A 17,818-nucleotide genomic window follows, 5' to 3' on the forward strand; every position below is an offset into this window, starting at 1 on the left:
TTGTAGTGGATAAGGAAACCGTGCCGGTTCGGTGGAAATGCATTTGAAGTTTCTTACCGGGGTCATTAATGTTTGCACAACCAATGCAAATGTTTCGTTCTCATAAGGTTTCGTGTGGCGCTTGTACTCTGTGATTACCAATGAAGAAAGCAACCGGCATAATTACTGAGTGCTAAGTGCTCCGGAGCAATCCCACTGCTCTGAGTTGATGAATAGCATCAGATAAAAACACCAAGCGTCTTCTGACCCCACCCAACCCTGCCTACACCTCAGTGCTCACTGCTTGTCAGCAAAGGGCAGCCATTCTGTCACGGACTAGAAGCTCGGCACCCCACAAGCTCTTTTGCAAACTGCAGGTTTGAGCTCCCAGCGTGGCTGGCAATGGCTGAAGAAGATCCAAAGGGGCCCGGAAGCCCAATCTCTCTTTCTTTTTCAGGGAGTGGGTTTCTTATAAACTACCAGGTAGGAGTGGTGCAGGCTTTATGGGAATTGGCACCTGAAACAATGAGATCAGCATCCAAGGTCTACGGAACATCGTGTGGGTCAGTTGTAGCTGCAGCAGTGGCGTGCGATGTTGACGTTGGTAAGGAAGGTGTCGATTTACTTTATTCCGTATGCGTGTTTTTAAACATGGCTTCTTCTAGGGGTCTCCAGTGTTGCCTCACAACCGGTCCATGGACCAGTGCCGATCCCTGAGATCTCCCTGTCACCGTTTAGGAAGGCAGGAAGATGGTCCCTGGTATCAAAAAGATTGAGAAACACAGATCTAGTCCGTCCCCCTGTGCTGAGGCAGGACCAAGGAAACCTAGACCAGCCCTGACAGGGGTTTGTCCAACCTGTTCTTAAAAACCACCACCGACGGGGATTCCACAACCTCCCTGGGAAGCTGTTCCCAGAGCATAACTTCCTTTATGGTTAGAAAGTTTTCCCTCACATCTAACCTAAATCTCTGATGCTGCAGATGAAGCCCATTACTTCTTATCCTACCTTAAGGACATGGAGAACAATCGATCCTGGTCCTCTTTATAACAGCCCTTAGCATATTTGAAGAGTGTTATTGGGTCCTGCTGGCATGCCTGAGGGTAGCGACTTGTATATATGAGAGGAAGGCTAGTCCAGTGGTTAGGACACTATCTTTGGGCTGAAGAAAGCTGATTTAATTCCCTGTTCTGTCACAGATTCCTGTACATCCTTGGGCAAGTGACTCAGGGCTACTCACAAGAGGGATGAACGTGCCTCAGTCCAAAATTTAGGCACCATGGGCATTCACACAACCGCCGTTCAGCTGCCACCCAAAGACCTCTGGCTCCTAAGTGTCTGCAGCTAGGCACGCACACAGCCCCCTCAGTCCTGACATGACTGAGCATCTCGGTGCTGAACTCACATCTAAGCCCCAACGGGAGTCCCAGACGAGGCGTTTCACTGTCTGTTTTGCCTGTGGGACCCAATCTGGTAGGCATGCTCAGAGACACCCTGAGAGCATGAGTCGTGGTGGTGGTGCTGCCTCCCACTCCCTTACCCAACAGCCCAGTGGTTAGAGCACTTAGCGGGCTGTGGAAGACCCAGGTTCAAATCCCCACTCTGCCTGACCTGGAGCCTGACTTGAACACAGGCCTCCGAGGTGGATGCCCTAATGACTGAGCTGTTGTGTGTTCTGGGGCAGAGTGCTCTCCTGAGGGAGTGGTTGCGCTTTGTCTAAACACTTAACTATTCAGTGGAGTAGGGGCTGGAATGTGGGTCTCCCAGGTGAGTGTGCTACCCACCAGGTATTGAGTCATTCTCTGGCTCTCCCTGGCCCACACTTAGGGCTCTTATGGAACGGCTTATTCTGGTCAAGCTCCCTATGTCTTTATTTCTCTTGCTCTTTGGCATAATTCCAGAGAGTTACACCTAGAAACCTCTGGCATTTTGCCACAAACATCTGGTTTCTGCCAGCAGTGTCCTGATCAGGGGAGAAGGGGGCGGGGGCAGCCACCGAGAGTGGAGGCTGTGACAGATATGGAATTTCCTCCAGTATCCGTGGGAGACTTTATTGAATTAAGTTTAAGTATGTTTGGGGTCCGTTGTATTAAACGAATGGCTTGTGTGGGCCACGTCACCTACCTCCAGAGAGGAGATGGGATGTGAACATTGGGAAGTGTTATGAACTTCAAAGTACGATACTGAACAATGTACTAGGCAAGAGTGGACTTTGTGGGCAAAGAGGGTCAAGTGGTTTTCCTGGGGTATCTCTAGATGGAGGTGAATGCAAATTCCCCACTTCCGGATATGCAAAAACCCAGCACACACTTTGAGGAGGGGATCATTTTCTGATGATCACCGGCTCCTGGAGTCTCAGTATCAAAGGACCAAGCTGTATAAAGGAAAGATTGAACTATTTACGGGAGTGCTAGTTCGAGCTAAGGTTGTTATGAACTTGTAACCACAGGAAAAACCCCTGGTGTGGTTTGAAGGACTGACTCCTACCAGAGCACTCACTGGAATGAGGGGTGATCTCTGGTAACGATGTTAGCATGAGCGTAGGTTCTTTTATTGTTTTAATAGGTTTCCTCTGGAATGCTTTCATGTTAAGAATAAATGTACTTGCTTACAAAGGGCTGTGTGGTCACTTGTCACTGCTGCCAGTTACAGCTGTTCCTAACCGTCAAAGAGACAGCAAAGCACATTGGGCTGTTTAGGCAGTCTGGCTTGCTGGGGATATCACAGGGCAGGGAACTGTGCAGCTTGGAAAAACCCCGGTCAAGAGGGAGAGAGACACAGGTCTCTACCCACAAGAGGTGATGGCTGAGTTGCTGGGAGCACAGAGAGGGTGCCGTTGGTGGACCAAGGAGGGGAATGCAAATGCAGTTGCCCTGAACTCTGACAGAGGCAATGGGGGACAGGAGCCCTAAATAGAAGACTGGAGGGGGTCTGGATCAAGGAACAATGTGTACGAAGACAGTAGAGAGATAAATGAGGATTGGGTGGGCCATAACAGGCATATTTCTGCATCCCTCATGCATACCTCTTTTAGCCCAGGGATCTTACTTCCTTTTCCTCCCCGCAGAAATGGTTTGACAAGTATCCTGGAGCTCATCAGACCAGGTCTCCCTGCCAATGGGCCACGAACATACTTTCCCAGTGCACCTATGCCAACCTGCTAATGTTGCTGAGGAGTCAGAGATAAGGTCCTGGCATTGCAACACAAGGCGGATGGACGAGGGAATGGAGCGTCTCTCTGTGTCTGGGGGTGGCGCTGAGTCTGCGTGCTCTGCACGTTGTTGGGATACAATAGGGGGAAGATGTTTCTCTTAACTCATCAATTCCTTTCTTTTAGAGATGAGTGTGAGGGGGGCTTGCCCTTATGCAAGCCAACGTGGTTTTGAAAGGAAGTTTGGTTGGTGAGATGTAAGGTTGGACCAAATCCAGGGACTTGTCTTTGATGTTGTGTGTGGGTGAAACACACTGGGGAGTGTTAGGTACAATCTAGTAACAACATGTGCAAGCGTCTTCAGTTACAAAAGTCATCGTCTACGATGCAATATTTAGATTCTGCTCCTGAGGTGAAATCTACAACATTGAGATTGCTGCCAATTTACGGTTGAGCTAAAGCCCTCCGAAGGTCTTTCCATTCACTTCAGAGTGCTTTGAATCAGATGTGGTCGCCCTATCGCAAAAAAGATCTATTGGAATTGGTAAAGGTTCAGAAAAGGGCAACAAAAATGATTAGGGGTATGGAACGGCTGCCATATGAGGAAAGATTAGTAAGACTGGGACTTTTCAGCTTGGAAAAGAGATGGCTAAGGGGGGATATGATAGAGTTCTATAAAATCATGACAGGTGTGGAGAAAGTAAATAAGGAAGTGTTATTTACTCCTTCTCATAACACAAGAACTAAGGGTCACCAAATGAAATTAATAGGCAGCAGGTTTAAAACAAACAAAAGGAAGTGTTTCTTCACACAACACACAGTCAACCTGTGGAACTCCTTGCCAGAGGATGCTGTGAAGGCCAAGACTATAACAGGGTTCAAAAAAGAACTAGATAAGTTCATGGACGGAAGAACCCAATGCACAGCTACAGACTAGGGACCGAATGGCTAGGCAGCAGTTCTGCGGAAAAGGACCTACGGGTTACAGTGGACGAGAAGCTGGATATGAGTCAGCAGTGTGCCCTTGTTGCCAAGAAGGCCAATGGCATTTTGGGATGTATAAGTAGGGGCATAGCGAGCAGATCGAGGGACGTGATCGTTCCCCTCTATTCGACATTGGTGAGGCCTCATCTGGAGTAGTGTGTCCAGTTTTGGGCCCCACACTACAAGAAGGATGTGGATAAATTGGAGAGAGTCCAGCGAAGGGCAACAAAAATGATTAGGGGTCTGGAACACATGACTTATGAGGAGAGGCTGAGGGAACTGGGATTGTTTAGTCTGCAGAAGAGAAGAATGAGGGGGGATTTGATAGCTGCTTTCAACTACCTGAGAGGTGGTTCCAAAGAGGATGGTTCTAGACTATTCTCAGTGGTAGAAGATGACAGGACAAGGAGTAATGGTCTCAAGTTGCAGTGGGGGAGGTTTAGGTTGGATATTAGGAAAAACTTTTTCACTAGGAGGGTGGTGAAACACTGGAATGCGTTACCTAGGGAGGTGGTAGAATCTCCTTCCTTAGAAGTTTTTAAGGTCAGGCTTGACAAAGCCCTGGCTGGGATGATTTAATTGGGGATTGGTCCTGCTTTGAGCAGGGGGTTGGACTAGATGACCTCCTGAGGTCCCTTCCAACCCTGATATTCTATGATTCTATGGAGGACAGGTCCATCAATGGCTATTAGCCAGGATGGGCGGGGATGGTGTCCCTAGCCCCTGTTTGCCAGAAGCTGGGAATAGGCCACAGGGGATGGATCACTTGATGATCACCTGTTCTGTTCATCCCCTCTGAGACACCTGGCATTGGCCACTGTCAGAAGAAAGGGTACTGGGCTAGATGGACCTTTGGTCTGACCCAGTATGGCCGTTCTTATGTCCTTATGGCCTTAATGCTTTCTTGTGAAAATGCAACTGTCAGCTAAATAGTAAGTGCAGGGGAGAAAAGTTTCTTACCCCCTGACAGATTGTTTGATTTTTGTTTTCTCCCTGACTCCTGATATTTATTACACCGCTCTGCCCAACTCCCCTGCAGGACTCACTGGGGAAGCCCAGATTCACAGCTCTTTCTTTTGCAACCATGGAGAAGATATGCTTTGAGATTCTTCTTGGAAACAGTTTTTACACAGAACCCAGTGCTGGTTGAGATCACTTTATATTGCTAATTATTTATACATCACCATAGGCTACAATGAATCCAGATGTGCCTAACATATAATGGAGAGCATCAGCCCTGAAGATATTACCAATGGCGTGTAAAGTAACATCCATCGGGGATTATTAATTGTAACTATTACAAGGTCACAGACTGTGAACCTGCTCCCTGGGCTACGCCCTAAATAAAATGCTTACAGCCCAGATTGTGGGCCAGATTGGATTGCAAATGCCTTATTTAGGGTGCTCGCCGATAATCTGATCAGGTCCTTAATAATAAATAAAATAATAATAATAATGGATATTGCCTAGCACATCATTAGGGATGGCTTCACAGATGGGTTTCAGAGTAGCAGCCATGTTAGTCTGTATTCGCAAAAAGAAAAGGAGTACTTGTGACACCTTAGAGACTAACAAATTTATTTGAGCATAAGCTTTCGTGAGCTACAGCTCACTTCACTGAATGCATCTGATGAAGTGAGCTGTAGCTCATGAAAGCTTATGCTCAGATAAATTTGTTAGTCTCTAAGGTGCCACAAGTCCTCCTTTTCTTTTCACAGATGGGACTCTCTATTATTTGTTTGGCACATTTTGACTCACTAGACACATTGAGCCTGTGTAAATACTTAGGCTCTCTTAACACAAATATTTGTGTTCCTGGGGTTCTGATCCAATTAAATGGAGGCTAAAGTTAACCAGCTATCAAATTAACTGTAAGGTACCATGAGCCAAATTCTATACGCGTACAACAAAGCTCCCCTTGATTCTCTTAATCTTAGGCAATAAGTATCTTGGAACAGGGACCATTTCATTACTTGCGTGTACAACCCCTAGCACTGTGGAACCTTTGACAGGGACTTCTAGGTACTACCACAAGATAAGTAACAACATTCTTGTCTACAGATTTTAGAATATTCTATTCTATAGGTTCTCATCCCACATTCATCCCAGGATAGCACCTGCTATTGGGACGGGAGAGAATGTGTTCCTTTCTGTCTGTAAACGCTGGTGATTGTGATCGGTTACTCCCTCCCAGGTCTGATAGAAGAATTTTTTCATGAAGCTGTGGAAGAAGCCAGGAAAGTGAGCATTCTCACCCTTTGTCCAGGTCACCGTATGCTTCAGATCATCAAGAAGGCGATGAGTCAAATGCTGCCGGAGAACTCACACCAGCTGGCTTCGGGGAAGCTTTGCATTTCCCTCACGCGTGTGTCGGATTTACAGAACGTCATCATTTCAGAGTACAGATCGAAGGCGGAGGTTGTACAGGTAACGGTGGCTTTGTTTCCTATGTATTTAGAAGAGGGGGAAGTCATTAAACTGATGATGAGCTAGGGAAACAACAACTGAGTTTATTAGGGAGAGAGGACTCTTGTTGAGCCTAATTCAAACTGCAGGTGCAGGCTACGAAGGGAGAATTCCAACTCGGTCCGATTCCACAGAGGCTCCACCCCCAGCTGAGCATCAAGTTATAAGCAGAATATTCCATCAGCTCTAACTCTTGTTGGCTTATTTATCCAGCGGTCATTTGGACACGGAGACAGTGGCCACATACAAATTAACCCATAGTGCTTGACTCTGCCCATTGCATGGTCTGTGCCCATGAGTGAAAATGCCAGTTCTGCTCTGACCTACCAATTTACAGAGCTGTCCGGCTGGATTCACCATCAGTTTCTCTGGAATTCTCCCATCAGGCAGCACAATGGGAATCAAACCTTTAATAGGCTCTTGGAATTCAGTCCTCATTTGAATCAGTTGCGACAATGCGTCGGCCATTGTGTTGGCCAATGTGTTGACAATGTGTTGGCCAATGACTGTAGAAGAGCTGGCCCTGTATGGAAGAAAAGCATCATTGTGCCCAGTTTACAGATGGAAAAAGTGAAGTACAGGGAGAGGAAGTGACTTGCACAAGGTCCCATAACAAGTCAGTGACAGAGATGAGACTAGCCCCCACCTCAGCTGGGACGTGCAACTAACCAACCGCAGAGCGGCCAAAGAGCCTGTACACAAGCTGCTGGCAACGGCACAGCATCAACTCACTGAAATAAAGACGACCGAGTTTTTCCCCCTCTACGCTTGCCCCATCGTGTCAGTCTGAGGTGTTACTTGTAACAATAGGTGCAGCATTTTCAGAGGGAAACATTATTTCCTGGCTGATGACGCGCCTCTAAAATATTTCTCTCTACTCACCTGTAACCCTCCGCCTCTCTCCCCACAGGCAGTGATCTGTAGCTGCTTCCTTCCTGTCTATTGTGGATTCAACCCTCCCTCCTTCCAAGGCATGGTGAGTGCTCTTTGCCAATGCTCCAGGCGGAAAATGTTCTGATCTCACCAGACGCTGGGCTGACATGGATCTCAGGCACGCAGCTGTGGTGTGCAGCCCTTGCTGCCTGGGGTCTGTCAGGGTTCCCTCCCCACCTGGGGTCTGTCAGGGTTCCCTCCCCACTCTGAACTCTGAGGTACAGATGTGGGGACCTGCATGAAAGACCCCCTAAGCTTATTTCTACCAGCTTAGGTTAAAAACTTCCCCAAGGCACAAATCCTTCCCTGTCCTTGGATGGGTACTGCTTCCCACCGCCAAGGGAGTTATACAAAGATTCAGGAAAAGGACCACTTGGAGTTCCTGTTTCCCCAAAATATTCCCCCAAGCCCCTTCACCCCCTTTCCTGGGGAGGCTTGAGAATAATCTACCAACCAGATAGGTACACAAGGTGAGCACAGACCAGACCCTTAGGTTTTTAGGACACTAAAAAGCAATCAGATTCTTAAAAAACAGAACTTTATTATAAAGGAAAAAAATAAAAGAAACACCTCTGTAAAATCAGAATGGAAGGTAATTTTACAGAGTAATAAGATTAAAACATAGAGGATTCCCCTCTAGGCAAAACTTCAAAGTTACAAAAAATGGGGATAAACCTCCCTCTTAGCACAAGGAAAATTCACAAGCTAAACAAAAAGATAATCTAACGCATTTCCTTACAATTTGTAAGCTTAGATGCTTAGTTCAGGTATGGCTTTAGGAGATGTATTTTCCCTGCCCTGGTTCCTCACTGACCCAGAGAGAACACAAAGAAAAACAAAACAAAAACCTTCCCCCACAGATTTGAAAGTATCTTCTCCCCTTATTGATCCTTTTGGTCAGGTACCAACCAGGTTATCTGAGCTTCTTAACCCTTTACGGGTAAAAGAGGGATTTTATGCTACCTTAGCTGTATGTTTATGACAGGGTCCTAGTGGGTTATTATTCCAAGAAGCATTTTTGTCAGTTTCAGTCCATGGGACTTCACACCCCTTGAGTTTTGGTGCAAGTTTCCGGATGGCTGGGAACTGTGGAGGAGGCAAAAGTGCAAACGAAACCAGCGAGTTGAGTTAAGCCCTGGGCATATGGATCCCTCCAGGTTGCAAGTGTTTGCCTGAGCCATTAGCACTATCATGTGCCCCAGCTGGCACAAGTTAATATTCGTCTGCATATTAATAAGGGCCCGTCCTGAACCCAGATCTACACAATAGCATCTAGAATCTAGGGACCGTGTTCTCACCTGGTGTGAATTGGAATAGCTCTAGTAAATGCAATGGACCTGTGCTGATTTACTTGAACTGAGGATCCACTCCCTAGATCTCTTTACTCCCAATCTGCTGCCTTAACCACAAAACCACCCCTTCATTCAGTAGCATTAGCTACATAAGGCCTTGATTCTCATTTGCACAAAGACAGCGTAAAAGGGCCTTAAAATGGGCTTCAATGTGATTTGCACTCCAGTGTTGAGTGTCCTTAATGTAAACGAGAACCGGGCCCCACAGTTCCCATTTTAGGTGCCTAAGTTGTGATCTGGACTTCCTGATGGGATTTGGCTCTCTTGTTAAGGCATGCACATGAGATAAGCATGCTATGATACACACCGAAGATGAACCATTACCTGATTCAAACCGCATGTCTTCTCAGCGCTACATTGATGGAGGTATGACGAACATGCAGCCTGGCTCGGACTCAGAAACCATGATCACGGTATCCCCTTACACAGGAGAGGTCGACATCTGCCCGAGGGACTGCCCGGCCTATTTCAACTGCATTAGCGTCTTCCAAAGTACCTTCCTGCTCTCAGCTGAGAACCTAAGCAGGTTTAGTTACAGTATTTTCCCACCCAGTCCTCCGGTGAGTAGCCCCAGGGACTGCACAGTGACAGATCACTTCAGTATGGCCAACCCCAAGCATGTGAGGATCATTAATCATCCCCCAGCCCAAATCATGAGATTGCTTAAAAATCACACGCCTTAGGAAAAAATTCTGGGTAGGTTCTCTTGGCCTTCTGATGTTTCAGCCTTTAGAATTCAAATGTGCAGGCTTTACTCCACAGCAATGTTTTTTTTAACGAAGGCAGAGATGCTCACCAAAAATAAATAAATAAAATAAAAAAACCACATGACTCCAGTAGCTGGTGCTTTAAGAAAAACACCAAATATTGTGAGATGCACAAAGAAATGGCAAGAGTTGGCAACACTGTGATTACTGCCCACAGGGGCACTTTTTTTGCAATTCGAATGACTCTCCTTTATAACGCTGAGTGGTTTCCCCTGCAGATGCTACGCGAGTTTTATTTACAAGGATATCACGATGCCATTTTCTTCTTACAGAGGCACAGTAAGTGTTACAAAGATTGGGAGGTCTATGTGAGTTAGGAATTCCTAGCTTGCTCCGTCTCACAAAGCATCACTAGGATCTTTTGCACAATCCCAGGTCATTACACATCACCCAAGTTCATGTGATTATTTGTGAACATGTAACTCTTGTAATTATCAATAGGGGAGAACTGGACAGTAAATGGAACGGACAAGAAAATACCGCAGCAGACACCTGTGCACTGTGACAAAGGTAGAGGATCTGTATTTCTTTTCTCCTGTTGGTTTTCACTAGCTGAGTAACATTACACTGAGATCTCTATGGCATGCTGCAGGAAGTGAAAGGACATGGAGTACCTCCTTTGCAAACCCATCAGGAACGCGGTGAGAACATCAGGAAGGGGAGGGAGCATAGGTGTCAACTCTGTGGTTGCTCAGGGCCAGAGCACCCACAGAAAAAATATTAGTGGGTGCTTAGCATCCACCAGCCACGCCCAGCAGCAACCCCAGAGGGGTCTTTGCGAGAGGAACATGGTCAGTGGCTGGTCTGCACCTCTATCCCTCTGCCCCTGGCACTGACCCATAATAATAAGAGGTTTCAGAGTAGCAGCCATGTTAGTCTGCATCCACAAAAAGAAAAGGAGGACTTGTGGCACCTTAGAGACTAACACATTTATTTGAGCATAAGCTTTCGTGAGGGGCATTGCTGACACGTGATGGCATATATCACATTGGTAGATGTGCAGGTGAACGAGCCTCTGATAGTGTGGCTGATGTGATTAGGCCCTATGATGGTGTCCCCTGATTGGCCAAACCGGATAGTCTCTACGTAAAAGAATAAATGGACACAAATCAGATGTCAGGAATTATAATATTCAAAAATCAGTCGGAGAACACTTCAATCTCTCTGGTCACTCGATTACAGACCTAAAAGTCGTAATATTTTGGTAAAACTATTCCCCCCCTCCCCCCCCGTTCCTCACACGTTCTTGTCAATTGCTGGAAATGGCCCACCTTGATTATCACTACATAAGTTTTTTTTTCTCTCCTGCTGGAAATAGCTCACCTTATCTGATCATTCTTGTTATAGTGTGTATGGTACCACCCAATGTTTCATTTTCTCTGTGTATATAAAATCTCCCCACTGTATTTTCCACGGCATGCATCTGATGAAGTGAGCTGTAGCTCACGAAAGCTTATGCTCAAATAAATTTGTTAGTCTCTAAAGTGCCACAAGTCCTCCTTTTCTTTTTGCATACTTAGGGAGAGCAGATATTTGAGTTTCCTCTTAATTGAATTTGCCTTTATTGACCACTTGTTATTTAAGGATTGTATTTGTTTGTTTCACCTCTGTTGGCTTTTAGCGGTAGCTCTGCCTGCTCCAAAGAGCCAGGAGATGCCTGGATCCCTGGGCTCAGCTGCTGAGATCACATCACAGCATCTTGCGCCATGCAAACTTCACATGAACATGTCACGTTCTCTCACAGACAGGTGAGAACGACTTGTATGAGGATTTCACAACAGCATTAGCCACGAAGGCCTTGTCTTCATCCGAAAAGAAGGGTGTGCTCTTCATTCAAGCTAGTAGCTGAGTGAAGACAAGGCGTGCCACAGAGTCCATAACTCGACCAGGTCATGTGTGTTAAAACTATGCACTGCCTTGTCTTCCCCAGGATTGTCCCTTGAGTTCAGCTACTTTGACGGAAAAACTGATTCTCAGCTGGCGTAAATCTGATCAGGCCAATGACTCCAGTTAGACTTATTCTGATTTACCCCAGCTGAGGATCTGACTCCAGTGTCCCTTAGTTGACAAGTAGCTAGGACACCTGGGTTCTGTTCCCAGTTCAACCACTGATTCGCTGTTTGACCTTGGGTAAGCCATGTAGCTTGCATATATCTCTGTACGTGTGTAGACGAATAAGTTCTAACAAGCAAAGTCAATCAGTGGGAGTTGCTAAGCCAGGGTTAAAATTGAAACTGGGTTCCTCTTTAGGTCCTATTTTGCCCTCCCCAAATATATGCTACAAGAAAAGTCATATCAGCTGCCTTATTGACCGGTTAGATCTAGTGCCAAAGTAGAACTTTTGTTTTGCGAAATTTGAATTGATTCGGACAAGGAGTTCTTGAATAACACCCTACAATAGAGATGTTAAATAGTTCTAAATCTTCCTATAAACTTCTTCTAACCTTTTGTTGTCACTTTGTAAACCCCTGCCCCCCCCCCCCAAAAAAAAACCCCCACCCCAAATCAGAAAGAAAAACAATGAAATTTAGGCCATGTCTACACTAGTACTTATGTCGGCAAAACTTTTGTCACTCATGGGTGTGGGGGGGAACCCCACACCCCGTGAGCAACATATGTTTTGCGGGCATAAGCGCTTGTGTGCACAGTGCTATGCTGGCAGGAGACGCTCTCCCGCTGACATAGCTCCCGCCGCTCGCTGAGCTGGTTTTGTATGTCGACAGGAGAGCGCTCTCCCGTCAGCATAACGCAGCTACGTGCGCGCTCTTACCGCGGCACAGCTGTGTCGGTACAATGCGCCGCTGTACGCTTGTGCTGGAGAGATGGCCTTCGTTTATTGGATTCCCCTAGCTGAGATCGACTGTGGAATTTCAAAGAGCTCGTCGTCACTAAATTAGGCGCTTGAGCCCAGATCTTCAGAGACAGCTGGGGGCCTGATTCCCATTGAATCAATGGTAGTTCAGTGCCTAAATACCTTTGTGGATCTGGGCCCGGCCTCTGGAATAACAGATGCACAAGTTTTTCGGTGCCTCCTGAGCACCTACCTTCTGAAAATTAGGCAGCTTAAGCTGAGCATACAAATACTGAGGAACTTCTTAATCACTAGTCACTTTCGGAAAGCCCAGCTATTGGATTTTAGCCAGAATACTGCTGAAGGGGGGTTGAGTCTCTGCCAGGTGAGCAGTTAGCTCCGCCCGACGAGAAGAGTGTTGCCAACTAGAGCTTTCTTCTGAGCACCACCAGAGTATGTTGCCTCTTCTCTCATTAGCTTGTAAAGCACAGGGCGTTTGCGGGACCTTGTGGGAGACGGGTTGAGCAACAAGGGTTATTGGCGGTAATTTGTTAAAATCACTGATTGCATTGCCGGATCCATAAGCAGCAGAGAGGTAAGGCGTTCTACCGTTTAAAAACCCAATTGGGCTGAGGGCATGGCTGGAAGGAGCTAAATGAGCTAGTGGAGAAGGAAGGAGCAAAGGGCCAAATGGAGAGGCAAGCAAGTCCTACTGGAGTTTGGAAGATAGTGGATCGGAAGCAGGGAGGTGAACCTGTCATCATCATTTATACAGCCCCAAAGCTGGGCATGGAATTCCCGGACAAGGGGTTGGATTCCCAGCTGCTGTAAATCGGTACCACTCCGTTGAAGTCACTAGAGCTACAGGGATCTATGCCCGGGGAGAAATGTTTGCTCGGTACAGGAAGACAACCAATAATCCAACTTCCAAGGAGGCCATTCCGACAGCAGCTGCAGAACCACGCTCTGCAAGGGGCTGATCAAAGCCCACCAAAGTCAATGGGAGTCTTTCCATTGCCTGAATGGGATCTGGATCAGGCCCAGAATGAGGACTGGGACAGTCCGTTGTGCTGTCCAGTTGGCCCCTTGCCCCACTCTGAAGTACATATGAAGTCACAGAGTTCAAGGCCAGAAGGGCCTGACCTCCTGTATCTCACAGGCCACTGACACCACCCAGCCACCCCAAGTGCGTAGGTGAAGAATGAAATCTGGTTCCCAAACTTCCTTTATAAATTTGTAGTGGAATCGGGAAAGACGGGTGAGAAATGAAACATGGGCGGTGGTAGGGCCAATATGGAGGAATCAAAGTGGCGTTTGCCATCTTCTTGACCATATGGTGGTCCAAAATATTATCACAGCTAGGAAGGGACCATCTCTCTTTACTTTCTCTAGGTAACTGCTGACGAGGGCGGTTCTGGAAAATCTAAACCTGGACAACTGCAACAGCTCTTCTTATTGAAAGCCTTCAACAGTGATGGGCCACATGAAGACGTGGTTTCCTTGCGCAGAACCCACAGCTGCCATGGACTTCAGCTGAGATCGTGGGTGCTCTGGAAATCAGGCTTTACATATATAAATAATATATAGATAAAGAAATGGGATTAACACAGCGTGACTTGTGACACCAGATAACCTAACAGCCTGTGCACATCTCCTTCCCGTTCCTACCTCACCTTGCCTCCCTCCCTTCTCACTGTGTCATGCGGCGTTTTATCCAACTATCTGTGCAAACCCTGGGATGGGTTCAGAGTCCAGCAAAGGACCCCTGTAGTGGCCTTTGGAATGAGATCATGTGCCCTACTCCTCTCTGATTGTAAGAGCCTGGGGTAGAGGCTGTGTTTTTTTGTTTGTTCCATGCATAGCTATGGTGCTGTAATACAAAATAATAATAAAGATTCCTCTTTCCTCTGATATATCAGAGCTGATTACATCTGTCCCGTTTCCCATACACAATGCGCAAACAGGTAATTGCAGCCAGGAAGAGCTTTTATTTCAGATTTAAGGGAACAACTAAGCAAGAAAGAACAAAAGTAAAGTCTCCAAGAGCGAGCACAGTGTGTGTCTTCTAAACAATCTGCACGCTCTGCAGCTACTGGTCTCTGCACACCAGAGAGCCCTTATAAAGGGGTATTATACAGAAGGCAAAGGTGTAAGAGGCGCAAAGCTTAAACAAATAGCCCTTCTGCACCTTCTAACCCAGCCCCATCAAGGGAAGACCGAAAAGTCACAAATCTTAAGAGATGAGTGAGTGTGAAACAAATGTGTCTGACAATCTGAGTCAAATCCTGTGGTCTTTACTTAAGCAAAACTCCCACTGAAGTCGCTGGGGAGTTTTGCCTAGCAAGAACAAAGGACTGGAGCCTTTCCCTTGGCCTTAGAGTTAAGTCCTTTGCTGATGAACCACTGCTCAGTTAATGGGAAAGACCCTGTGGGAGACCAAATCAATGGGAGCTGCAAAACCATTCGTTTGTCAAGTCCTGTACTAGGCTCCAGTTCAGCAAAGCACGTGCTCAACTTAAAAAAAAAAATAAAAAAAGATGGTCCGTGCGCCAAAGAGTTTATAATCTCTGACTGTGACTTGGGGTTCCTTCAGCTCTTATCTTAAATGCAGTTTTTCCTCTCTCTAGCCTTCAGATTTCAAGTTTGGCTCTGCTCTGGATAGCGTTCCATGTTTACTGAGTCTTAGTGATTTTTGGTGTGGATTTGCTCAGTGTACCAGTCAAATGATGGCTGTTTTTTCCCTCCCGGGAAAAAGATGCACATGCACCCTGAGATTTGAAAGTCAAGCTGTTTCTTTTCTGGCTTGTGCAAAAATCATCAGTAACAAAAATTGTACGGGCCAAACGCTGGGTACTAAAGTGAGCAAGTAAGAATCTGAAATGTACAGAGGGGACAGAGCTGATGAGAACGTGCCATTCGTACACAGTCAGAGTAGAGCCGCCCTTTAAAAAATATTGCTTCAAACACAACGTGCACCACTGATATGCAGCCACCTCTGAAGTGAAATGCAGCAGTTTTTAAACTGAGAACAACAATGCTACACGACACCATAAGAGAGGAAGAATGTTGCATCCAGTTCAAGATATAAGGAGGAGTGTTTAATACCTGTAGGCAGAATATAATTACCTAATTTAAGAATTTAGCCAGGACACTGGGGTTAACACCCCTGCTCTCACAACACCCATTGTGGGATGTTTAAGGTAATAGGACACTAATAACTCTACACACTTCCATGGCAGCTAACCACCCAGAACATCAAAACACAAAGATGGACAAGTATAATTCAGATGCTATAGTGACAGGGCCCATAGAGAACCTATGGACAGTCATATTATCATAGTATGACATGTAGGGAAACTGAGGCACAGAGCAGTTAAAGGACTGTCTCAAGATCATTCGGTAGCAGAATCAGCTGAAACTCTGCTGATCTGTAAAATGGGGATAATAGTACTGCCCTGCGGCATGAGGGTGCTGCGAGAAGAAATACATTAAAGATTGAGGCACTTAGATACCATGGTAACAGGGCCCACAAAAGTACCTCATATAGACCGACTTCCATGGGCTTTGGATTCCGCTCTACAAATGGAATTATTGCCCCCCTTTCCCTCCACTAAGGCCAAGGCCGAGGGTTTTTTGTGGAGGGGCTGAACAGAACTGTTCTTCCAGACCCCGCAGTAGGGTGGGACAGGGATATGTTCTCTGAATCCCAGCAACATGAAGCTTTACGACTAGTGCACCTGCATCACTGCAGACCCATGCCCTTGCTCTAGCCTCCCCCTCTTACCAGAACGTCACCCCATCGCCCTGAGAAGGCAGCACAGAATTGTTCCCCACTGTGTGATTTGCTACTGCTTTGCCCAATTTAGTTTTAAAATAACTCTAGGCATGGATCAGGCACCTAAATTCCTAAATGAAAGGGCTCATCTGTCCTGGACAATCTGGCTGTTGTGGTAAAAATCCTGCTCCATTTTAGATAGGACCTGAGGTCCAGATCTTGAAAGGTATTTAGGGCACCTAACTGCCATTGTAATTAAGGTGCCTAAATTCCTTTGAGCATCTGGGCTGAAGTGTGCTTTAACCATGACCCTGTTATAGCCCTGTTATGTCCAAAGTGGTAACTTTTGTTCAGGTACACGATTAAAACACAGTTGGGTCCTGGCCACATTACGGTAAGAAACCGAGCATTAACCATGTCAGGGAACAAATATTTCATAACTGGCGGCCCCAAACGCAGTGCTTCTGCAGCTTGGATGGAGTCAGAACGGCCAGGATCTACCACAAGGGAGCAAATTCTGACGGCAAAATAGGACGACAGAAGAGCCATTTTATGCCACTTTTCAACAAACCCACCTCCAGCCTGAAAAATCCAAGGGATGACGGACGTTGGGCCATATTCACCCCGGCTGATACTAATGGTGACAAAGCTGGGCAGAAGTCGTGAGCTTCTCCTTTTCCCTGTCAGGCAACGTAGCGAGGCAGCTCGAACAATCCCGGCGTCACTTTTGGGCCTTTTCATTGATAAGGCCAGGTCAAATGCTTGGTGGGGGAAGGGGCTTTTCCAGTTGTACAGTTCACAGCAGCTGCACCTTTATCTTATGCCAACCCCTCAATGGCAGCCCCGGCTCTTTTAACCTTTTCAGCAGGGCCGTGCAGGCATCTGAACGCTGCTCAGAAGGCACCGGAGTGGCCGCTCACTGCTTTGAGCTACTGTTATGATGTTTCGCTTACCAGGCAGGCTGCCTACGAAGTGACAGACGAGAGTGAGAAGCATCAGTCAGTCAATGGAAAGACTCCTAACTGGGTCCTTAGTAGTCAGACTTACTCCCCACAGAAATCCCTCCCTCCCTCCCTTTTTTTAATAAAAAGTATCTAATTCCCCCTGGCACTTATCACAAATGTTAATGGATTTATCTCTGTGACGTACCTAGGAGATAGGTACACTGAAGATGAAATCCTAGCCCTGTTGAACTCAATGGGAGTTCTGCCATTCACTTCAATAGTACCAGGATTTCACTCTAAAGGTTGTTAATCCATTCTACAGACAGGGAAGCAAAGGCACAGAGAAGGAGAGCCTTGCCTGACAACGCTCAGCACCTCTGAAAATCAGGTCGCCCTATTTAGATGGGGCACTTCAGGCACCCAGGTTTGAAAACTCACCAGGGTGTGTGGTTTATGGCCACTGAAGTCCAAAATGCTTCATCTTGTACTAGGACCAGGTCTAGGTGGTCAAGTTACACCAGAAAAGTGATCAAAAATAAAGCCATGAGATCAAGTGAGAAAGGCACAGATGTTGCAGCTTCAGACCCAACCTCAGATATCTTGACTACACTTGGAAGAAATGGTTATTTTAAAGATTCCTTTGACTTGATTTCCTGCCTTTGCTTAGGGTAATTAA

The 17,818-nt window shown here is 46.5% G+C and overlaps 1 protein-coding gene across 1 annotated transcript; it reads left to right on the top strand.

The window, feature by feature from the left end:
• The first annotated feature begins 381 nt into the window (after window positions 1-381).
• LOC141975617 (omega-hydroxyceramide transacylase-like) lies at window positions 382-9,918 on the top strand. The gene is made up of 4 exons (XM_074936140.1): window positions 382-583; window positions 6,309-6,541; window positions 7,491-7,556; window positions 9,216-9,918. The coding sequence occupies exons 1-4, from the start codon at window positions 382-384 to the stop codon at window positions 9,546-9,548; spliced, it is 834 nt and encodes a 277-aa protein (XP_074792241.1). The 3' UTR covers window positions 9,549-9,918.
• Window positions 9,919-17,818: the final 7,900 nt, after the last annotated feature.

This window comes from Natator depressus, chromosome 21 (genome assembly GCF_965152275.1).
Source record: "Natator depressus isolate rNatDep1 chromosome 21, rNatDep2.hap1, whole genome shotgun sequence".
Taxonomy (NCBI): Eukaryota; Metazoa; Chordata; order Testudines; family Cheloniidae; genus Natator; species Natator depressus.

Excerpts from the sequence above, each read along its gene's own strand:
- LOC141975617 (XM_074936140.1), top strand. The coding sequence starts at position 382 with ATGGCTGAAGAAGATCCAAAGGGGCCCGGAAGCCCAATCTCTCTTTCT. Across the intron at positions 6,542-7,490 it reads CGAAGGCGGAGGTTGTACAG|GCAGTGATCTGTAGCTGCTT; the intron begins GTAACGGTGGCT and ends CTCTCCCCACAG. Across the intron at positions 7,557-9,215 it reads CTCCCTCCTTCCAAGGCATG|CGCTACATTGATGGAGGTAT; the intron begins GTGAGTGCTCTT and ends ATGTCTTCTCAG.